Raw genomic sequence first — 20546 nt, 5'->3', positions numbered from 1 at the left:
CCCAAACCATGATGCTGCCACCACCATGTTTGACAGTGGGGATGGTGTGTTCAGCTGTGTTGCTTTTACGCCAAACGTAACGTTTTGCATTGTTGCCAAAAAGTTCAATTTTGGTTTCATCTGACCAGAGCACCTTCTTCCATATGTTTGGTGTGTCTCCCAGGTGGCTTGTGGCAAACTTTAAACAACACTTTTTATGGATATCTTTAAGAAATGGCTTTCTTCTTGCCACTCTTCCATAAAGGCCAGATTTGTGCAATATACGACTGATTGTTGTCCTATGGACAGAGTCTCCCACCTCAGCTGTAGATCTCTGCAGTTCATCCAGAGTGATCATGGGCCTCTTGGCTGCATCTCTGATCAGTCTTCTCCTTGTATGAGCTGAAAGTTTAGAGGGACGGCCAGGTCTTGGTAGATTTGCAGTGGTCTGATACTCCTTCCATTTCAATATTATCGCTTGCACGGTGCTCCTTGGGATGTTTAAAGCTTGGGAAATCTTTTTGTATCCAAATCCGGCTTTAAACTTCTTCACAACAGTATCTCGGACCTGCCTGGTGTGTTCCTTGTTCTTCATGATGCTCTCTGCGCTTTTAACGGACCTCTGAGACTATCACAGTGCAGGTGCATTTATACGGAGACTTGATTACACACAGGTGGATTGTATTTATCATCATTAGTCATTTAGGTCAACATTGGATCATTCAGAGATCCTCACTGAACTTCTGGAGAGAGTTTGCTGCACTGAAAGTAAAGGGGCTGAATAATTTTGCACGCCCAATTTTTCAGTTTTTGATTTGTTAAAAAAGTTTGAAATATCCAATAAATGTCGTTCCACTTCATGATTGTGTCCCACTTGTTGTTGATTCTTCACAAAAAATTACAGTTTTATATCTTTATGTTTGAAGCCTGAAATGTGGCAAAAGGTCGCAAAGTTCAAGGGGGCCGAATACTTTCGCAAGGCACTGTAAGTTCAATATGCTAAGTGACTTGTCAGGTAGCCTAGTGGTTAAGACCGTTGGGCCAGTAACCGAAAGGTTGCTCGTATGAATCCCAGAGCCGACTAGGTGCAAAAATCTGTCTGCGCCCTTGAGTGCATGGACTCACTCTGTGCAATAATAGTGTTTAACATGCTGACTACCTCATCTCTGTACCCCACAAACAGTGCCTTGCAAAAGTATTCATCCCCCTTGGCGTTTTTCCTTTTTTCTTGAACTACAACCTGTAATTTAAATTGATTTTTATTTGGATTTCATGTAATGGACATAAATAAAATAGTCCAAATTGGTCAGGTGTATTGAGAAAAAAAATACTTGTTTGAAAAAATAAAAACCGAAAAGTGGTGCGTGCATACTGTAGATGTACAGCACCAGTCAAATGTCTGGACACACCTACTCATTGAAGGGTTTTTCTTTCTTTTTTTAACTATTTTCTACATTGTAGAATAATAGTGAAGACATCAAAACTATGAAGTAACACATATGGAATCATGTAGTAACCAAAAAAGTGTTAAATAAATCTAAATATATTTTACATTTGAGATTCTTCAAAGTAGCCTTGATGACAGCTTTGCACATGCTTGGCATTCTCTCAACCAGCTTCATGAGGTGCCTTGTTAAAAGCTCCTTTGTGGAATTTCTTTCCTTCTCAATACATTTAAGCCAATCAGTTGTGTTGTGTCAAGGTAGGGGTGATATACAGAAGACAGCCCTATTTGGTAAAAGACTAAGTCCATATTATGGTAAGAACAGCTCAAATAATCAAAGAGAAACTACAGTCCATCATTACTTTAATACATGAAGGTCTGTTAATCAGGAAAATATCAAGAACTTTGAACGTCTCTTCAAGTGCAGTCGCAAAAACCATCAAGCGCTATGATGAAACTGTCTCTCATGAGGACCGCCACAGGAAAGGAAGACCCAGAGTTACTTCTACTGCAGAGGACAAGTTCATTAGAGTACCCAGCCTCAGAAATCGGCAATTAACTGCACCTCAGATTATACCTCACAGAGTTCAAGTAACAGACACATCTCAACATCAACTATTCAGAGGAGACTGCATGTATCAGGCCTTCATGGTCGAATTGCGGCAAACAATCCACTACTAAAGGACACCAATAAGAAGAGATTTGCTTGGGCCAAGAAACACGAGCAATGGACATTAGAATGGGGAAAATCTGTCCTTTGGTCTGATGAGTCCAAATTTTAGATTTTTGGTTCCAACCGCCGTGTCTTCATGAGACACAGAGTGGGTGTACGGATGATCTCTGCATGTGTGGTTCCCACCGTGAAGCGGTGAAGAGGTGTGATGGTGACACAGTCAGTGATTTATTTAGAATTCAAGGCACACTTGATACGCCATCCCATCAGGTTTGCGCTGAGTGGGGCTATTTGTTTTTCAACAAGACAATGACCAAAAACACACCTGCAGGCTGTGTAAGGGCTATTTGATCAATAAGGAGAGTGATGGAGTCCAGGCGAGTGTCATTATGCGCATAGCGCTGGTGACAAGTGTGCGTCATAACGAGCAGCCTGGTGACCGAGAGGTTGGAGAGGGAGCACACCTGACAGCTTCTTTAATCAACACAACAGTTTTCAGCTGTGCTAACATAATTGCAAAAAGGTTTTCTAATGATCAATTACCCTTTTAAATGGATGAACTTGGATTAGCTAACACGACGTGCCATTGGAACACATGAGTGATGGTTGCTGATAATGGGCCTCTGTACGCCTATGTAGATATTCCATAAAAAATCTGCCGTTTCAATAGTCATTTACAACATTAACAATGTCTACACTGTATTTCTGATCAATTTGATGTTATTTTAATGGACAAAATTGTTTTTTCAAAAACAAAAACATTTCAAAGTGAACCCAATCGTTTGAACGGTAGTGTACATACAGTTGAAGTCAGAAGATTCCATACACCTGGAGTCATTAAAACTAGTTTTTCAACCACTCTACACATTTCTTGTTAACAAACTATAGATTTGGCAAGTCGGTTAGGACATCTACTTGGTACATGACACAAGTCATTTTTCCAACAATTGTTTACAGACAGATTATTTCACTTATAATTCACTGTATCACAATTCCAGTGGGTCAGAAGTTTACATACACTAAGTTGTGCCTTTAAACAGCTTGGACAATTCCAGAAAATTGTGTCATGGCTTTAGAAGCTTCTGACAGGCTAATTTACATAATTTTTAGTCAATTGGAGGTGTACCTGTGGATGTATTTCAAGGCCTACCTTCAAACTCAGTGCCTCTTTGCTTGACATCATGGGAAAATCCAAAGAAATCATTCAAGACCTCAGAAAAACAATTGTAGACCTCCACAAGTCTGGTTCATCCTTGGAAGAGAACGCCTGAAGGTACCACGTTCATCTGTACAAACAATAGAACGCAAGTATAAACACCATGGGACCACGCAGCCGTCATACCGCTCAGGAAGGAGACGCGTTCTGTCTCCTAGAGATGAACATACTTTGATGTGAGAAGTGCAAATCAATCCCATAACAACAGCAAAGGACCTTGTGAAGATTCTGGGGGAAACAAGAATAAAAGTATCTATATCCACAGTAAAACGAGTCCTATATCGACATAACCTGAAAGGCCACTCAGCAAGGAAGAAGCCACTGCTCCAAAACCGCCATAAAAAAGCCAGACTACGGTTTGCAACTGCACATGGGGACAAAGATCATACTTTTTGGAGAAATGTCCTCTGGTCTGATGAAGCAAAAATAGAACTGTTTGGCCATAATGACCATCGTTATGTTTGGAGGAAAAAGGGGGATGCTTGCAAGCCGAAGAACACCATCCCAACCGTGAAGCACGGGGGCGGCAGCAACATGTTGTGGGGGTGCTTTGCTGCAGGAGGGACTGGTGCACTTCACAAAATAGATGGCATCATGAGGCAGGAAAATTATGTGGATATATTGATGCAACATCTCAAGACATCAGTCAGGAAGTTAAAGCTTGGTTGCAAATGGGTCTTCCAAATGGACAATAACCCCAAGCATACTTCCAAAGTTGTGGCAAAATGGCTTAAGGACAACAAAGTCAAGGTATTGGAGTGGCCATCACAAAGCCCTGACCTCAATCCTATAGAACATTTGTGGGCAGAACTGAAAAAGTGTGGGCGAGCAAGGAGGCCTACAAACCTGACTCAGTTACACTCTCTCTGTCACCCAACTTATTGTGGGATGCTTGTGGAAGGCAACCTAAAACGTTTGACCCAAGTTATGCAATGCTACAGAATACAAATTGAGTGTATGTAAACTTCTTACCCACTGGGAATGTGATGAAAGAAATAAAAGCTGAAATAAATAATTATCTCTACTATTATTCTAATTCTTAAAATAAAGTGGTGATCCTAACTGACCTAAAACAGGGAATATTTACTAGGATTAAATGTCAGGAATAGTGAAAAACTGAGTTTAGATGTATTTGGCTAAGGTGTATGTAAACTTCCGACTTCAACTGTATATATATATATATATATATATATATATATATATATATATAGGAAATGCAGATGAGCTTCGGGATTTACATAAATTCACTGAAAACCCACACTAACACATGATTATATTAACAGTATTGCACTTTTCATGTAACGTTCTTTTGTACAGCTAATAGCCTAACCACCGATTAAGCAACATTATGGACTAAATGTCCAAATCCTGTTTCTGCAGGTTTATTTTCCTACGACAATACTGGTCAAATTAAAATCCTACATCTGTAGATACATACATACACTCACAAATATGTACACAATCACGTCCAAAGAGTTGTGTGTGCTTGTGTGTTTCCCTGTCCTGAGGAAGAAGAGGATGATGAAGAAGAGAGTCTCTTAGTCTGTCCATCAGGCTATTTCTGCCTGCTGCCATTTCTCTGATTAGATTATAGGGAAACGGAAACCCAACCTCTCTGTTTCCCTATCTCATTCCCCTCCACCCTCCTCCTACGCCCTGGGAGACAGAGCAGCTACCGAAGAGAGAATTAAAGAGAAGTGGATGTGGAGGACAGGAAGGAGAGAAAGAGGTTAAAGATGGAGGGGAACATATATGAACTTTGGGGAGAAAGTGGAAAATCGAAGGAGCGAAGGAGAGGACATCTTATGGGTTGGAGTAGAGAGACTGAATGTTTAGGTTACTGAGGATTCACCTTCACACTACAACTCTCAACTCTGCCTCACAGAACGTGCCCACACACACACGCACGCACGCACGCACACACACACACACACTGCTTTCTCCATACATACACATTCCTATTTAATTATACTTTACCATCTCCACTCACACACAAACACACACAAAAACAACCACACATAAAAACAACCACACATAAACACAACCACACACATGTAGCCTATGTCACCTGTTGCTAACCCCATTATTGCATTATGCAAAGTCTACTTGAGGTTTTATCTTTCCATTACACTCTTAGAAAAAAAGGGTTCCAAAAGGTTTCTTCAGCTGTTCCCATAGGAGAACCCTTTTTGGTTACAGGTAGAACACGTTTGGGTTCTAACAAGAACCCTCTGTGGAAAGGGGTCTTCATAAAACCAAAAAGTGTACCTGGAACCAAAAAGGTTCTACCTGGAACCAAAAAAGGGTTCTTCAAAGGGTTATCTATGGGGGCAGCCGAAGAACCCATGTAGGTTCTGGATAGCACTTTTTTTTCTAAGTGTATAACTATAATTTATTTGATTTAATATCCATTTTATACTTATGTCGTTGCCTCGCGATGCAACAGCGCAAGGAGGTGGGTGATGATGACTGTCTCGTGAGCACTCAGCGCGGCCCGCGCGCATCACTCAGAGCTCTGATAGCCTCGCGCACCATTATCATATCTGGCCACGCTCTTAACGGGGCATTTTCATCCATGTTCTCCTCCCCTGCCCGTCTCCCCCTCTCCTCTCCTCTCATCTCTCTCCTTTCTCTTTTTTCTCCCCCGAGGTCTCTCAGAAAGCAGGCATGGATCGATCCGCCATTACTCCGCGTTTAGCTCATCCTCATTCCATCCCATGCAGACCGATGGAGAAAGAGGCTCAATACGAGACATCGAGATCTGCCTAAATGAATATAACCTCAGGGGCATGGAAGTCAACGCAGCAGGTGTGGAAGACGTTCATTTAGGGCAATTACATCACATAACGAACCTATGGGAGAGAAATGGTTGATATTCTGATATTGACAATAGAGAGGCTACCCTCTCCTCATCACTGTACGCTCGGGGGTACAGTCTTCTTCCTGACTTGGTGACAGTAAGCAGGGCGCGAGGGTTAGCTCGAGACGCAGACCAGAGCATCTCCAGATGCAAGCTGGCAAACCCCATACGGTTAAGCACGCTCTCCCCGGTCCCAACGGGAGAATTATCATAAAAGGGAATAAAATACCCCCAAAACACAGCCAGTCTGCCCCCTTCTCCTAAAGAAAGGAACAAATCCATTCTCCCTAATTCGAACCTTGCTCAGGGACAGCTCGCGTGGCAGATTGCAGTCTAATTAGTTTAGAGGGGATTTAATTCAATTAACTTTCCACAGCTCCGCGCGCCCCGCCGCCGGCCTGCTTTCAGAGCGCGGGGCCAGAGCTCGAGATCTAATTAGCGTGTTTTGAGAAGCTCTCCTGCGCGCGGCCATCGCAGCTCCTCCAGCTGTGTATGTGTATGTGTGTGTGTGTGTGTTTTCTCTTGGGACCGTTGGTCTGGTTTTTATCCTAAAAAGCATTTTTCAGATGGGTCCATTGGGCTAATTTAGTCCATTGCGGTAGTTGGATAGGCTAGACGTGAATAGCATAAATAATCAAATGAAAATAATGTAAGCCTAGGCCTACTATTTCATGGAGCACATGCACTGTCCAGTGGTATGTATTCACGGATGCCAAGGAAAGCCAGGCTTCCCAAAAAAAGTTACAAAAAAGGCTGAATGTATGTGGACACACCTTCAAATCAGTAAATTCGGCTATTTCAGCCACACCCGTTGCTGACAGGTGTATAAAATCGAGCACACCGCCATGCAATCTCCATAGCACATTGGCAGTATAATTGTCTTACTGAAGAGCTCAGTGACTTTCAACATGGCACCTTCATAGGACGCCACCTTTCAAACACTTCAGTTCGTAAAGCTTCTGCCCTGCTAGAGCTGCCGGTCAACTGCAAGTGCTGTTATTGTGAAGTGGAAACATCTAAGAGCAACAATGTCTCAGCTTTGAAGTGGTAGACCACGCAAGCCCACAGAATGGGACAGCCGGGTTCCTGAAACGCGTAAAAGTAATCTGTTCTCGGTCGCAACACTCACTACCTGTTCCTCCTGGAGCTTCATGTTATGGGTTTACATGGCCGAGCAGCCGCACACAAGTCTAAGATCTCCATGCTCAATGCCAAGCGTCGGCTGGACGATTCTGAGTTTGGCGGATGCCAGGAAAATGCTGCCCCAATGCATAGTGCCAACTGCAAAGTTTGGTGGATGAGGAATCATGGTCTGGTGCTGTTTTTCATGGTTCGGGCTTGGACCCTTAGTTCCAGTGAAGGGAAATCTTAACGCTACAGCATACAATTACATTCTAGAGAATTCTGTGCTTCCAACTTTGTGGCAACAGTTTGGGGGAGGCCCTTTCCTGTTTCAGCATAACAATTCCGCTGTGCAAAAAGCAAGGTCCATACAGAAATGGTTTGTTGAGATCAGTGTGGAAAACTTGACTGGCCTGCACAGAGCCCTGACCTCAACCCCGTCGAACACCTTTGGGATGAATTGGAACACCGACTGCGAGCCAGGCCTATGATCCCAACATCAGTGCCAGTACACTCACCAATGCTCTTGTGGCTGAATGGAAGCAAGTTCCCCCAGCAATGTTCTAAAATCTGGTGGAAAGCCTTCCCAGAAGAGTGAATACTGTTATAGCAGCAAAGTGGGGACCAACTCCATATTAATGGCCATTATTTTGGAATGAGATGTTCGACGAGTAGGTGTCCACATACACTACATGACCAAAAGTATCTCACGGGAGAAAGCATCCGAGCAAATGAGCATTGTTGCCGCCCGTAGCATTGAATGCAAGGGAAGCCAGCGAGCATTTGGCCTCCCTTGATAAAAAAAGTATATAAAATTAGCCAATCAACGTTGAGGTAAACTGAGCGAGCTCAACCCAGCTTGGATTTTGGCGTCACTCCTATCAAATCCCATTGAGAGCAATACATCATTGACAGAAAAACTTGAATTGTTGCATCTTGCCCCTTTCCTAAATTAGCCATGGATGGAATTAGGGATTTGGACTTGTGGTTTTACTTCATTCTCGTTACTAGCCAATGATAATAAGGGCAATTATGATCCAACTATTAATTCATACATTGTTGTGCCCCTGGCCAGTGAGGATGGAAGTACAATATGTAGCTAGATGTAGAAGGCTCATGTTAACTAGCTAACGTTGCCCATGAATGGGAGTTTGGCTAGCGAGCAAGCATTTTAGCCAGGTAGCCTAGGACAACAAAAAATGAAAGTTCTCTATGACAGTGTGACCATTTTGTCAACATGAAAGAGAGGAAGATGGCGTTTCTCTACAAGTAGGGTGAGTCAACATGTTTTTCTACTTGCACGAACACACACACACACACACACACACACACACACACACACACACACACACACACAAATCAGAAGCATGGACAGCCATGACATATGTAGCTTATATTGATGGGACTAAATAGTTTCTGGTATCTTTTAGTTGTCACTGTATTAGTGTAGACAGAGGTTATGTTGATGATAATGAAATGTTGAAGTTGAAATGATGCTGGAATAGTGGAGGCAGCACCTGTTTTCTTTGAGACTTGCTGTTACTCTCTGTGCTTCTAAATCAATAGTTATTTAGTGGTCTGAAAATGTTGGAAACATTAACTTACTTGACCATGTTGTAGTTCACTAACTGTCTGTTACTGTACATGCAATATGCTTTGTGGACTTCACTGGGTGTGGTTGAATTGTCTCCTCTTATTGTCTCGGCCTTTAGGCCTATATATCAAGGTCGCAAGGCATATGAATTAACAGGTTATAGAGAAAACAACGCAATTATCACAACACATATGATGTAATATGGCTTTTTTGGGGGGTCTTGAGTTCTACAGTGATTTTTACCAATAAGTGCTCTCATCTTATTAAACTCAGGCATTTAGAATACAATATTAAACATGATAGTCAGTTCTTTCCAGTCAGTTTCCAACCAGGAGAACACCTATATCTCCTAAGTGTTCTGATTCTAAACACTAGTGTTAATTTACCCATTGTCCTGTTTAGAGTGCATTTAGACGTTAGAAATGTGTGACTTTCTACGCCTTTTCTTCAGATCAGTACTAGGAATGTCTGCCACCTGACCTACATTTCAGGACAACTGAACAGTGTTGAGTTCATTTCTGTGGGAGGGGCCTCATTATCATATTTCCCAGCATGCTTTGTTGCAGTTTTTTTTTTTTTAGAATAGTTTGTATTAATATCTATGTTGCCCCATGCACATTGATTGATGAATTGATCTTATACTATACAAAGATAAATAACTTACATTTTTCTAAACTAATCCAATCTGTATGGGTTTGGTCTTATTGTAACCGTTGTTTTTGTTGTTGTTTCTTAAGTCCTTCACCTCAGAGTGGTGAGGAGGATAAGGAGCTCAGTGGAGCATTTGTGTCCGGAAGTCATTTAGCCATTCATTGTATCCATTGGTGCTCTGTAGTTGCTATGTTCACTCACAAGTTTTCTCGTGTCAATTAACTTGTGACATTCCTGGATTACTCATTATTCCAATAAAGTCAGATTTAATCAACAAATAGTATAGTCAATTTAAAAAAGGTTATGGGTACAAGACTGAGTACATTTCTGTCTGTGTTGGCAAAACCACTGCATATCCCATTGAGCCTAACGGGGAGAGGCTGCCCGTTATCACAGTTCTAAGACCAGTCAGAAACGTCCAGCTAACCCTATGCCAATGACGCCGGTGGATCTCAAAACTGAACTTGGATCCGCTATGATATCTTTGCCACGGTTGTCTTAATAATTTTCAAGTTTCTTTCCAGTGAATTTCTTAGTTACATGATTGTATAACTAGCAAAGGAGTTTTCTTCCCCATTGCCAAACTTCATAAATACTGCACCCTCAACTTCAAAACTAGCATAGTTCAGTTAGCCAGCTAGTTCATGGTAAACCGGGGAAAACAAGCTTGGGACCAGATATAGCTGGGTGCATATGCACACCAGGCTAATTCAGGACACAGATTGTAGTTTTTATGCCCTGATATCAGGAGCTGGCTGCAAAAAGTATGATTAAACAATTAAAAGACTGAAACGAATACATCAGGTGACAAATATTTAAGGAGAGCGAATCGATATCCAATCCCGAAATCAGATGTAACTGTCAATAGTTAAAGAAAGCTTAAAACAATGTTTGAGTGAACAGAAAATACAGGAAATGAATGGTGAAGTCGGTTCCTGACATAGAAGACACCTCCTCCTCACCACTCCATAGCAATCTTTCTGAGCGCGGGTTGTGGGTGATAAAATATTTTAATTCTTGGATATCATCCATCTGATTGGATTCCGATGGGAATTACTAATCACTTCACAAACCAGCATATTGTGACATGCAGGTCTGATGTGGCCCATGAGCCAGGATTTTCAGATGACAACGTTGAGGATAACTAGGCCATAACTAAAGGCCTTGTGACATGTCTAATATGTGGTTATAACGGGTTTACTTTTAAATGAAATACATTCCCTTTGGCAGTCACTTTCAGAACGCTTCAGGAAAATAAATTATTGAATGCAACAAACATGTCTCTGTCACTAACAAGCACAGTCATGGGTGGGTATCTCTCTCATTCACTCGAAAGCCATGCTGGGAAATATGGAAATATTTTTTTCAACCTACAGTGTTAAAACAACCCCCCCAGTGTTGTGTTTAAAACCTAAACACCTTGTGCTGAATAAACATGTTCATGTGTTTAAAACCTAAACACCTTGTGCTGAACAAACATGTTCATGTGTTTGAAAAGTGTTCCAGTGAATAGACATGTTCTGGTTTTGACAATCTAAACACTATGACTAGTTTTCATTTAAATTCCATGTGTTCAGATCCTAAACACTATGACTAGTTTTCATTTAAATTCCATGTGTTCAGATCCTAAACACTATGACTAGTTTTCATTTAAATTCCATGTGTTCAGATCCTAAACACTATGACTAGTTTTCATTTAAATTCCATGTGTTCAGATCCTAAACACTTGGTTTTACAGTGTGATGCGTTGCTTTACATCATTTGTCTCTCTGAGTAAAGGCTGCATCACATCCAGGTCGTGATTGGGAGTCCCATAGGGCAGCGCACAATTGGCCCAGCGTCGTCCGGGTTTGGCCCAGGTAGGCCTTCATTGTAAATAATAATTTGTTCTTAACTGACTTGCCTAGTTAAGTAAAGGTTAAATTAAAAAAATAATAATAATAAATTAAAGGCATGTTAGCTGCCAAGTGGGTGCGCTCGTGCTTCAACATGAATGATTATGAGCCTTTAGCCTAAATTTTAAAGACCAAAGTTTTCATTACTGAATTTGAATTCATCCAATCTCCTTATTGTGTATATAGCCTATGAAAGGACATTTCTGTCAGTAAATTGAAGACTCCAAATTGACAGATGGCAATGGACAAAAAGTCCATAGGTCCTGCATAGGCCTAAACCATTAGACTATACAGTATATATAGATTAGTCTACAGCTGATGTCTGCTTTTAAACTCCCTAAAAAGTTCCATTATTGGTGACATTGCTGAACTGCTCCTCGCAACAGTAGTCAGGGTCCTGTGGGCCGTCTATTGTGTGGTGGTCCAGTCTCTCGGGTTCAAAGGTGAGTTTGCTGTTAAAGTTAAAACTGTTTCCAAAGTTAAATGTCCGTCGCTTGTTTCCCATTGCGGCGCAAAAGAACAGCGACCTTCACTCGAGAGTTTAACCGTTAAAACTTAATCCCTTCAAAGAGCCAAAGCGGCCTCGCGGCGTGTTTGTCTCAGGACCCGTTAATCCGGGCTAATACCCTCGAGCCGGGGGCCTGAGTGGGCGCACGAGGTTTAAATTTGGACTTTTAAATTCATGGGCGATTTAACGGAAACTGTAACGGTGGCCTTTCGCATTCATGACGTCTGAGTCAACAGAGGCGGCAACAATAGCCACAAGAGGTTCTTCACGACCCTGGAGTGACAGGGAGAGGGATCAGAGTCAGGGAATATTCTAATGCTTTCCCCAAATTGCCACATTCCTACTCCCAAATGTGTCTTAACTTCTCATAGGCCTAGATTCTCTGCTGAAGCACATGGGTCTTGTAGGCTAGATAATTCATATTTGGTAGTCCCATGTAAACTAATAAATCTGTATTTTTGACTCGCAATCAAACATTTCTTATTTGAACGAAAATGGGGCATGTCTCCTACAGGCTAATTTAACTCCCGTTAGTTTTGGTTTCGCTTTCCCCATCCCTTTGATGGTAATCGTTTCCGATGGTCCTCCGATTAGAGCGGGGGTTGTCTCCTGGCCGGTACGGTAGACGGGGCAGTAAGACCGATAGCCGGTGAATGCAGATTGGGCTAATGAAGCGGGTGGGTGAGAGGGTAGAGGGAAGATTGATGAGACTGGGGGATACTGGTGCCGCTGTGATGGATAGATGGGGAGAAGGGAGATGGATGGAGAGATGGAGAAAGGGGAGACTGAGGGGAGAATTAGGGATCAGTAAAGGATGGGATGGATATGTACCGGGTTCAGAGAAAGGCCGTGCGGGGGGCCGAGACGGTATCTGTCCCGGGGCATGCGGTGGTGGTATGGAACGCGCAGGGGTGTCAATCAAAAGAGAGTCTAACCGATCCATCACAAGAGCAGAATCCTGACCAGTCCCAAAGAGGGTGATTAGAACCTCGTGATGAAGCTGTAATGTCTTCTATCTGGTCTATCATGGAGTCATGGTAGCCTAACCAATATGGCTATTTTCAGTTCTGTTGTTGAAGCCATACTTATTACAGGCGATAGGTCCTAATGAATTATTTCGATAGCTATTTGATATAGACCTAGACATTTCCTTTTTTTTTCATTAATTACCAGGCAAATTAACGGCCAAATAAATAGCCAATTGGTAAATTTGTAATTTAGTGTCGTCAACTCACAAATAATAGAATACCTATCTAATATATTCTGAATCTAATATATTCTGAATCTAATATATTAGAATAGAGTATTGTTCATTGTGTGATTTTTGTATGTATTTGGCTTCACTCTTATATGGACACCATTAAAATGATAAATAATCAAGAGCATTTTACTTCAATATCAGGAATTTCAGGTTATACAGAAAGATCATGAGCATGGCTGTTGTCAAGGGATTTGGTGCTGAAACGCGGAGGCTACCAAACCCATTTTCAGCACAATGGAAAAACACAAGCAGAAGAACTAAGCCTGCTCCAATTAACTATAAGGTCAATGATTAATATTTTTATTGCAGAGTTGGTATCGAATGTAAGCCATTGTAAGTATTATAAGTATAACCCACTGATGCATTGCACATATCCCATATTCCAAGACAATTGTTGAAGGAAAATTCGTTGGCTACTTTTAGTCAGTGCATGTAGTCTAGCCTATACAATTACATTTATATTTATATTACCTCTGTTTGAATTGAAGTGTATAGGCCTACATCTGTCAGGATACCGTTCGGTGTAGGCTATTTAGAGTTGTCTATAATGGTCATTTATAATGATTATATGATTGTTGAAGGATAGATCTATAAGTTATGAAGAATGGGCTTTAAATGAACCTGTAAAATTGTCTATGTTTTATCAAATTGAATGAAGTAGGCTATACTCTTAGAAAAAAAAGGTTCTAGATAGAACCAAAAAGGGTTCTATGCTTGCTTCATATATGGCACCCTTAAAGTGTAGGGTTCTTTGATCAGAACCAAGGGGTTACATTTCATTGAACCAAAATTGGTTCCATATAGAGAACCCTTGGCTTTAATATAGGGTTTTTTATGGAACCAATTTCGGTTCTATATAGAACCTTTAGGGGTGCCATATATGAAGCAAGTAGAGAACCCTTTTTGTCACCACCCATAACCTAATTTTTTCTAAGACTGTTGCCAATAAATGTAATTAAGTTTAAAACCATCATTTTGATTTCATGGACTGCAATCCTTGCATCCATCGTATGAATTGGAGAGGTTATTTCACCAGCTCCATCCAAGTCTAGCGCAATCAGGAGGCCTGAGGGGGAGAACCGAACGGCCAGTGGTCTGCCACATTCACCTGCTTTATTTTAACCTTCATTTAGAGCATTTTATTGAGCCAGACACGGTGCTGAAACGGCCCATGAAACAGCAGGTAGAACACTATAGTGTGGACGGGCGGCTGCCATGCACTTGTTGTAAAAACTCAAATGAAAGTGTGTGTCGCTTTAACACGTTTTGTATTTATGTATAGGCCTATTTCCTTTCCTCTGTGAAGGCATTAGGCCTGTAACGTGAGTGCATCGTATACATTTTGGGGATAGAGCTAGTGCGTGCATATGATTTACAAGGTGATGGATGAGGGACGGTGGCACGATGGGGTACCGTCCGCGCACCAGCCATTCAATCCCGAATTACCTAAATGCACCGTGACGCCCCGCTCGAGGCGGCCCGTGTCTAACCGGGTTAGAGTCAGAGCATGCGACAGTTCTATGACTAGTGGTGCCAGGTCGGTGGTGGAAAAGAGGAGAGGGGGGGGGGGGGGGGGGGGCAAGTACATGGGCCCGGGTTATGATTCTGGGTCCGGCTCGCCCCAAGGGTAGCAAAACCCTTTGTTGAGCTCGTGGAATAGGAGAGCAAATCGAATCATTGGAACCTGGGCACCCAAAATACCTGCAAAATGACAAGACACATAGAATACAGATCAAACCGAAATTATGCTTCAGAAAATATCACACACCAGTTAGACATATGTGGAAATATGTATTGGACATTTGTTTAGATAATTCGTTTATATAGTTGATTAACTGGAGTAAACTGATTAAGCTGAAACAGCACGAGGTGGCATACAGTGTTGAAACAACAACTTGTTATATTACATTGAAGTTGACAATATTTTTTTAATGGAAAGTTAGTGGTAGCCTTTAGAGAAGCTTAATGTAACCACCGGTATTGAGAGGATATGGATATATGTTGAAGGGAAACTGAGTAAGCTATTAGCCTATAGGTATACAATTGATTGAAATGTAGGCATATTTGTATTTTTTTATTTAACCTGCAAGTTATGAGCCTGTAGGTTTACAATAACCACCCGATTAAGAAATCAAAACACAGCAACAAAACCAGTCCCATGTACAACACAAAACAAGTTAACGTGTGCCCATAGGCCTTTAGGTCTATCGACATGCATAATATACATATTCATTGAGACAACGGTGAGATGAAACATACAAGAGATTAAACATGAGTTCACGAGTCCATGAAAATGACCATGATTAAAGGGGAATGGAAATACTAGGATCTAGAACTCCAGCTAACTGTAACTGTAAATCGCCATATTGGATTCACTTCCTAAAGTGTTTCCATTCCCCTTTAAGCTTTGAAAAGCAGAGACAGAAACGAAAATGAACTGATGACTATTGTGACTCCATGTTATTATTATAATATAGCCAGATATTTATTGTATTGTATATTATTTTATAGGCCTACAAGATTGCGTTGTTGTTGTTTTATAATTAAGCATTAAGGCCCAAGGGTGTGTGGTATTTGTCCATTATACCACGGCTAAGGGCTGTTCTTATGCATGAGGCAGACACAGCCCTTAGCCGTGGTATATTGACCATATATCACAACCCCCCGAGGTGCCTTATTGCTACTGGTTACCAATATAATTAGAGCAGTTAAAATAAATGTTTTGTCATACCCGTGGAATACGGTCTGATATACCACGGCTTTCAGACAATCATCATTAAAACCACACAGTTTATAATGTATAATTGATATCGTTGATAAATATGAACGACCATTCTCTCCCGGTGCTCCCCGTCCTTTTAACGCAAGACAACTCCCTGCATGGGAACGGGGCTTGACCGCGCGCCCTGGCTGGCTCCACCGTGTGCCATGCGTTCAGACAACATACATTTTCTAGAAATGTACCGACGTTATTGATGTTGTTGGAGACTTATTGTGCGCGGAGAAACCCCAGTCCTGACACAACAAGATGCGATTCAATGGGATGTAAACATGGCAGGGCGGTGTGTTGTAATGGCATTAGACAGGCCACTGGTCAAGCGGTGATAATACGAGAAGAGCCCTCTGTGTCTATCGAGAGCCGCTCTTTTACATATAAAACCGTATTATATTATTACACACACACACACACACACACACACACACACACACACACACACACACACACACACACACACACACACACACACACACACACACACACACACACACACACACACTCACACAGGGCCATAATCAATTTCGCACGCGTGTAAAACGGTTAATTTAGCAACACAAGCTCCAAGGGGTTGTATGATATATATATAGGCTATTTTCCTCTAACGAAAAACCTCTTAATTTCACAAACTGTTGAATTACAGACCTAGAGATAGCAGAGAGGATAATCGAGGTTATGTATGCATCTGATAATTAATGTATTTAATAAAGTTTAATCGATTTAGTGCTCACTTCCATTTCAGCCCGGATTGTGAGGAGATGCTGACATTGTGCTATAACCACGGTTGGCATTATACGCTTATGACCCAAGAGGCGCGTGCCAGTGTGTTTCATATCACGTTGGATGCCACTGAACAATAACTTTAAACCAATTTATGGGGAGTCAATGCGTTTATGAAATCTTTCCATGGGAGCCACAGATTGAAACGCGTTTAGTTTGGTTCTATAGTCAGACATTCTGAGGTGACACACAAGCCCCATACATAGGCTATTACACTGAGAGAAAGGCGACATCTCGAACAACATAAAATAAAATATTTAATTCCAGAAATCAGAATCATATCAGGAGTTTTTCTTGCATAAAGACGTCTGGCTGAGGGGGTTAACTTCGCGCGCATTAGTAATGCATGAGTAGTGGGAGGGGGCTGGCCGTGCGCGATGCCCCCCAATAGACTCTCGAGACATTGTCATGGAAAGAGACCACCGCCTCGCTATTGTCTCGCGGACTGCCAAGTTTATTATAAACACTGCGCGAGCTGGCCGGTGCGCTGTCATACGGAGCGCAAAGCGAGGTGGTCAGGCAGGGATCGAGAGAGAAGCTGATGTGGATGGAAGAGGAAGCTACTGATACTGAGAGAGAAAAGAAAGAAAGAGATTTCAGGAATATTGCTGTCAAGGAAGAGAGAACCACATGAAGAAATAAATATATAGTCAAAGAACACCCTGCTTTGACTGAAAACAAGAAAACCAAATTGGAGAGAGGGGCTGCTAACTCGGGGATCTTAACCTGGTCCTTGGAGAAATTAGAAAAACTGTTACTCATTCTGTGGTGTTTTTCCAGCTTCCACGTTTTAATTCCTCTCGAATCCTGAGAAGTACATTTCATCAAGCGCTCTCCCAGAGTTGTCGTTCTCGCGTCTCCATGTATAAAATGGATTACTCCTACCTGAACTCATATGACTCGTGCATGGCGGCCATGGAGGCATCGGCCTACGCGGACTTCAGCTCCTGCAGCCAGGCCAGCTCGTTCCAGTACAACCCGATCCGGACCGGGTTCGGTGCCAACCCGGGCTGCGCGCCCCTCAGCACCGCGAACTGCACACTGGGGTCCCTGCGCGAGCACCAGCCCACACCCTATTCCACAGGTAAGAGCACGCAGAGGGCATGGGCGGGAAATCAGTGTTACAGTGTTTCATCTCCAGCTGCAAATGTCTGGGGATGTTGACTATACTTAAAGCGTCTGGTTTTTATTTAAAATACGTGCGTAAAATTTATTTTTTTTAAAATTTGATTATGCCAACTAGGCTAATCGAAGAAGGTAAGACATTTGATTTGATTACTGAAAACTAAATCAATGGAAATTATACATATTCTGTTTCATATTCTCATACCTCTTAATTTTATGTTCGTTGGCATAGGGTAATTCAATCAGTGTAAAATTCGTTAGAGGACAAATATATCTGTATTATCAAATAATCAAATTTGTCATTTGTTTATTCAATTAAATGTATTTTATCCATAATTGTATATTTGTACATTTCGTTATGTTGTCATGATTCGACTGCGCAATTCAAATGTTTGTTTTTTGCTACATTGCCATACATTTCCAATTTTATGATTTATGTCATTATGTTTGAACATGCAAATATATTGATTTATTAAACATTTTGCAGGATGAAATCTCTTGAGATGCACCATCTCGTTTTCAAGTGTCAAAAAAAAACCCAACGAAACAAACAAACAATAGCCTACTTAGTAACAATAATAATATGTCAACTACTGTCTTATAATAACAATTCAATAATTATAATAAACCAAAACGTAAATTAACAGCATAAAAAGTTGTTTTGCAACTACTAATAGTCCTACAACTAATAAAAACGTCCTTTTTGTCAACAAATCGTTGAATAGTGCAGGCTATGCCATCTTATTCGAAAAGCGTACACCTGCTGCTGAAATAATCACGTTTTAGGAGCAGCAGCAGGTGTACGCTTTTCGAATCCAGACCAAGCGAATTACCACACACTTTTTGGATGAGCTAATATAAATAATAATATAAATTTAAAAAATACTTTAATTGCAGCTCCAATGAAGGCACATGAAGGCTCTCGCTCGCACATGAAGGCTCTCGCTCGCTCTCTCTCTGGGAAAAAAAACAATGATTTATTCCAGAATATCTGTCTCTAATGAAAAGTATTAAACTATTAATTTGAATACTTTTAAAATCAATTTGAATGAAACTGGTTGGTGGTAAGTCTATCACAACATTTTATGTGATGCCCTTGTTGATAGCCTATCACATTCTGTTATTCCATGTTATCCAAGTAGGATAGGATATTCACCTATCCTACTTGTAGGTTAAATACCCTTAGTTGGATTGATCAAGTACATTAAAAACTTTTATTCTCCCGGGGAAAAAATCGTCAAGCTATAGCTGATAACCTACCAGATCAGACAAAATCAACTCCATAACATAGTCTATCGAAAAACGCCTAAAATAAAATAAATACAGAGTTTAGGATTTACAACATATCCATTTTGTTCTGATACCATACTTAATTTAAATAATGAATTGGTTTTTATTGTGATTGGTTGACTCCGCAGTTCCATATAAGTTCTTCTCGGACCCTTCTGGTTTGAACGAGAAGCGGAAACAGCGGCGCATAAGGACCACCTTCACGAGCTCACAGCTGAAGGAGCTGGAGCGCGTGTTCGCAGAGACCCACTATCCCGACATCTACACGCGCGAGGAGCTTGCACTCAAGATCGACCTTACTGAGGCGCGAGTACAGGTGAGTCCAGTGGTCTGATGAAAAACACGAATTCACAATAGAATGAATTCACATTAGACTTTTTTTAAATCATAAATGTATGGGTCTACACCATCATGTATTTTTCTTAGAGATGCAACCCATTACTGTCAAAAGTATTGCAATCTACCAAATTGTAATCTATGCATCCTTCATGTGAGTTTTATTCTAGAGATAGTATGTATTTTTATGTGTAGTTCTTTTTTTTGCTGTTTTCCTCTGGTTGTATGTTTATAATTTTCAATGAGACTAAACTATATCGTCTGTCTGCATCAGGTGTGGTTCCAGAACCGGAGGGCTAAGTTCCGTAAGGTGGAGCGTGCGGCCAACTCTAAATCTGGTAACGGGACCGGGGGCCCAGGAGGGAACAATGGCTGTACCGGGGGTAAAAAGGGCGAGCCCAGATCTTCCTCGGATGACGACGAATCAAAAGAGTCCACCTGCAGTCCCACCCCTGACAGCACCGCCTCGCTGCCCGGCTCAGCCAATGGGAACATGGGTAGCCCCGCCAGCCTCAGCCCCAGCCCCGCCCCTGCTAACAGTGGCTACGCTAACACTTCCAGCTCCCCCGTTCTGCAGGGGCTCAAACCCCCTGTCTGGCCCAGCCTAGGCCCCGCCCACCCAGGAATGGCCCAAACCGCAGCCCAGGCTCCAGAGCTGCTGAAGGCGTGGCAGCCGGCAGACAGTATGACAGGGCCTTTCGCTGGCGTGCTCTCCTCCTTCCACCGGAAACCCAATGCTCTCAAGACTAACCTGTACTAGAGACAATGAGCAGAGATCTCTAGTATAATTACTGTATATCTATACAGACTAACCTGTATTAGAGACAAGGAGCAGAGATCTCTAGTATAATTACTGTATATCTATACAGACTAACCTGTACTAGAGACAAGGAGCAGAGATCTCTAGTATAATTACTGTATATCTATACAGACTAACCTGTACTAGAGACAAGGAGCAGAGATCTCTAGTATAATTACTGTATATCTATACAGACTAACCTGTACTAGAGACAAGGAGCAGAGATCTCTAGTATAA

At 41.7% G+C, this 20546-nt stretch overlaps 1 protein-coding gene across 1 annotated transcript; it reads left to right on the top strand.

Annotated features, from left to right (window-relative positions):
- Positions 1-17620: 17620 nt before the first annotated feature.
- Positions 17621-20270, top strand: LOC139386178 (paired like homeobox 2A). Its single transcript, XM_071131649.1, has 3 exons — positions 17621-17843; positions 19303-19490; positions 19785-20270. Exons 1-3 carry the CDS (start codon positions 17621-17623, stop codon positions 20268-20270), a joined length of 897 nt encoding a protein of 298 aa, XP_070987750.1.
- The last annotated feature ends 276 nt before the right edge of the window (positions 20271-20546 follow it).

Source organism: Oncorhynchus clarkii, chromosome 27 (assembly GCF_045791955.1).
Source record: "Oncorhynchus clarkii lewisi isolate Uvic-CL-2024 chromosome 27, UVic_Ocla_1.0, whole genome shotgun sequence".
NCBI classification, from domain to species: domain Eukaryota; kingdom Metazoa; phylum Chordata; class Actinopteri; order Salmoniformes; family Salmonidae; genus Oncorhynchus; species Oncorhynchus clarkii.
The sequence above is the reverse complement of the archived record's forward strand: the minus strand, read 5'-3'. Positions and strand labels throughout refer to the sequence as shown.

Excerpts from the sequence above, each read along its gene's own strand:
- LOC139386178 (XM_071131649.1), top strand. The coding sequence starts at position 17,621 with ATGTATAAAATGGATTACTCCTACCTGAACTCATATGACTCGTGCATG. Across the intron at positions 17,844-19,302 it reads GCCCACACCCTATTCCACAG|TTCCATATAAGTTCTTCTCG; the intron begins GTAAGAGCACGC and ends TTGACTCCGCAG. Across the intron at positions 19,491-19,784 it reads TTACTGAGGCGCGAGTACAG|GTGTGGTTCCAGAACCGGAG; the intron begins GTGAGTCCAGTG and ends TGTCTGCATCAG.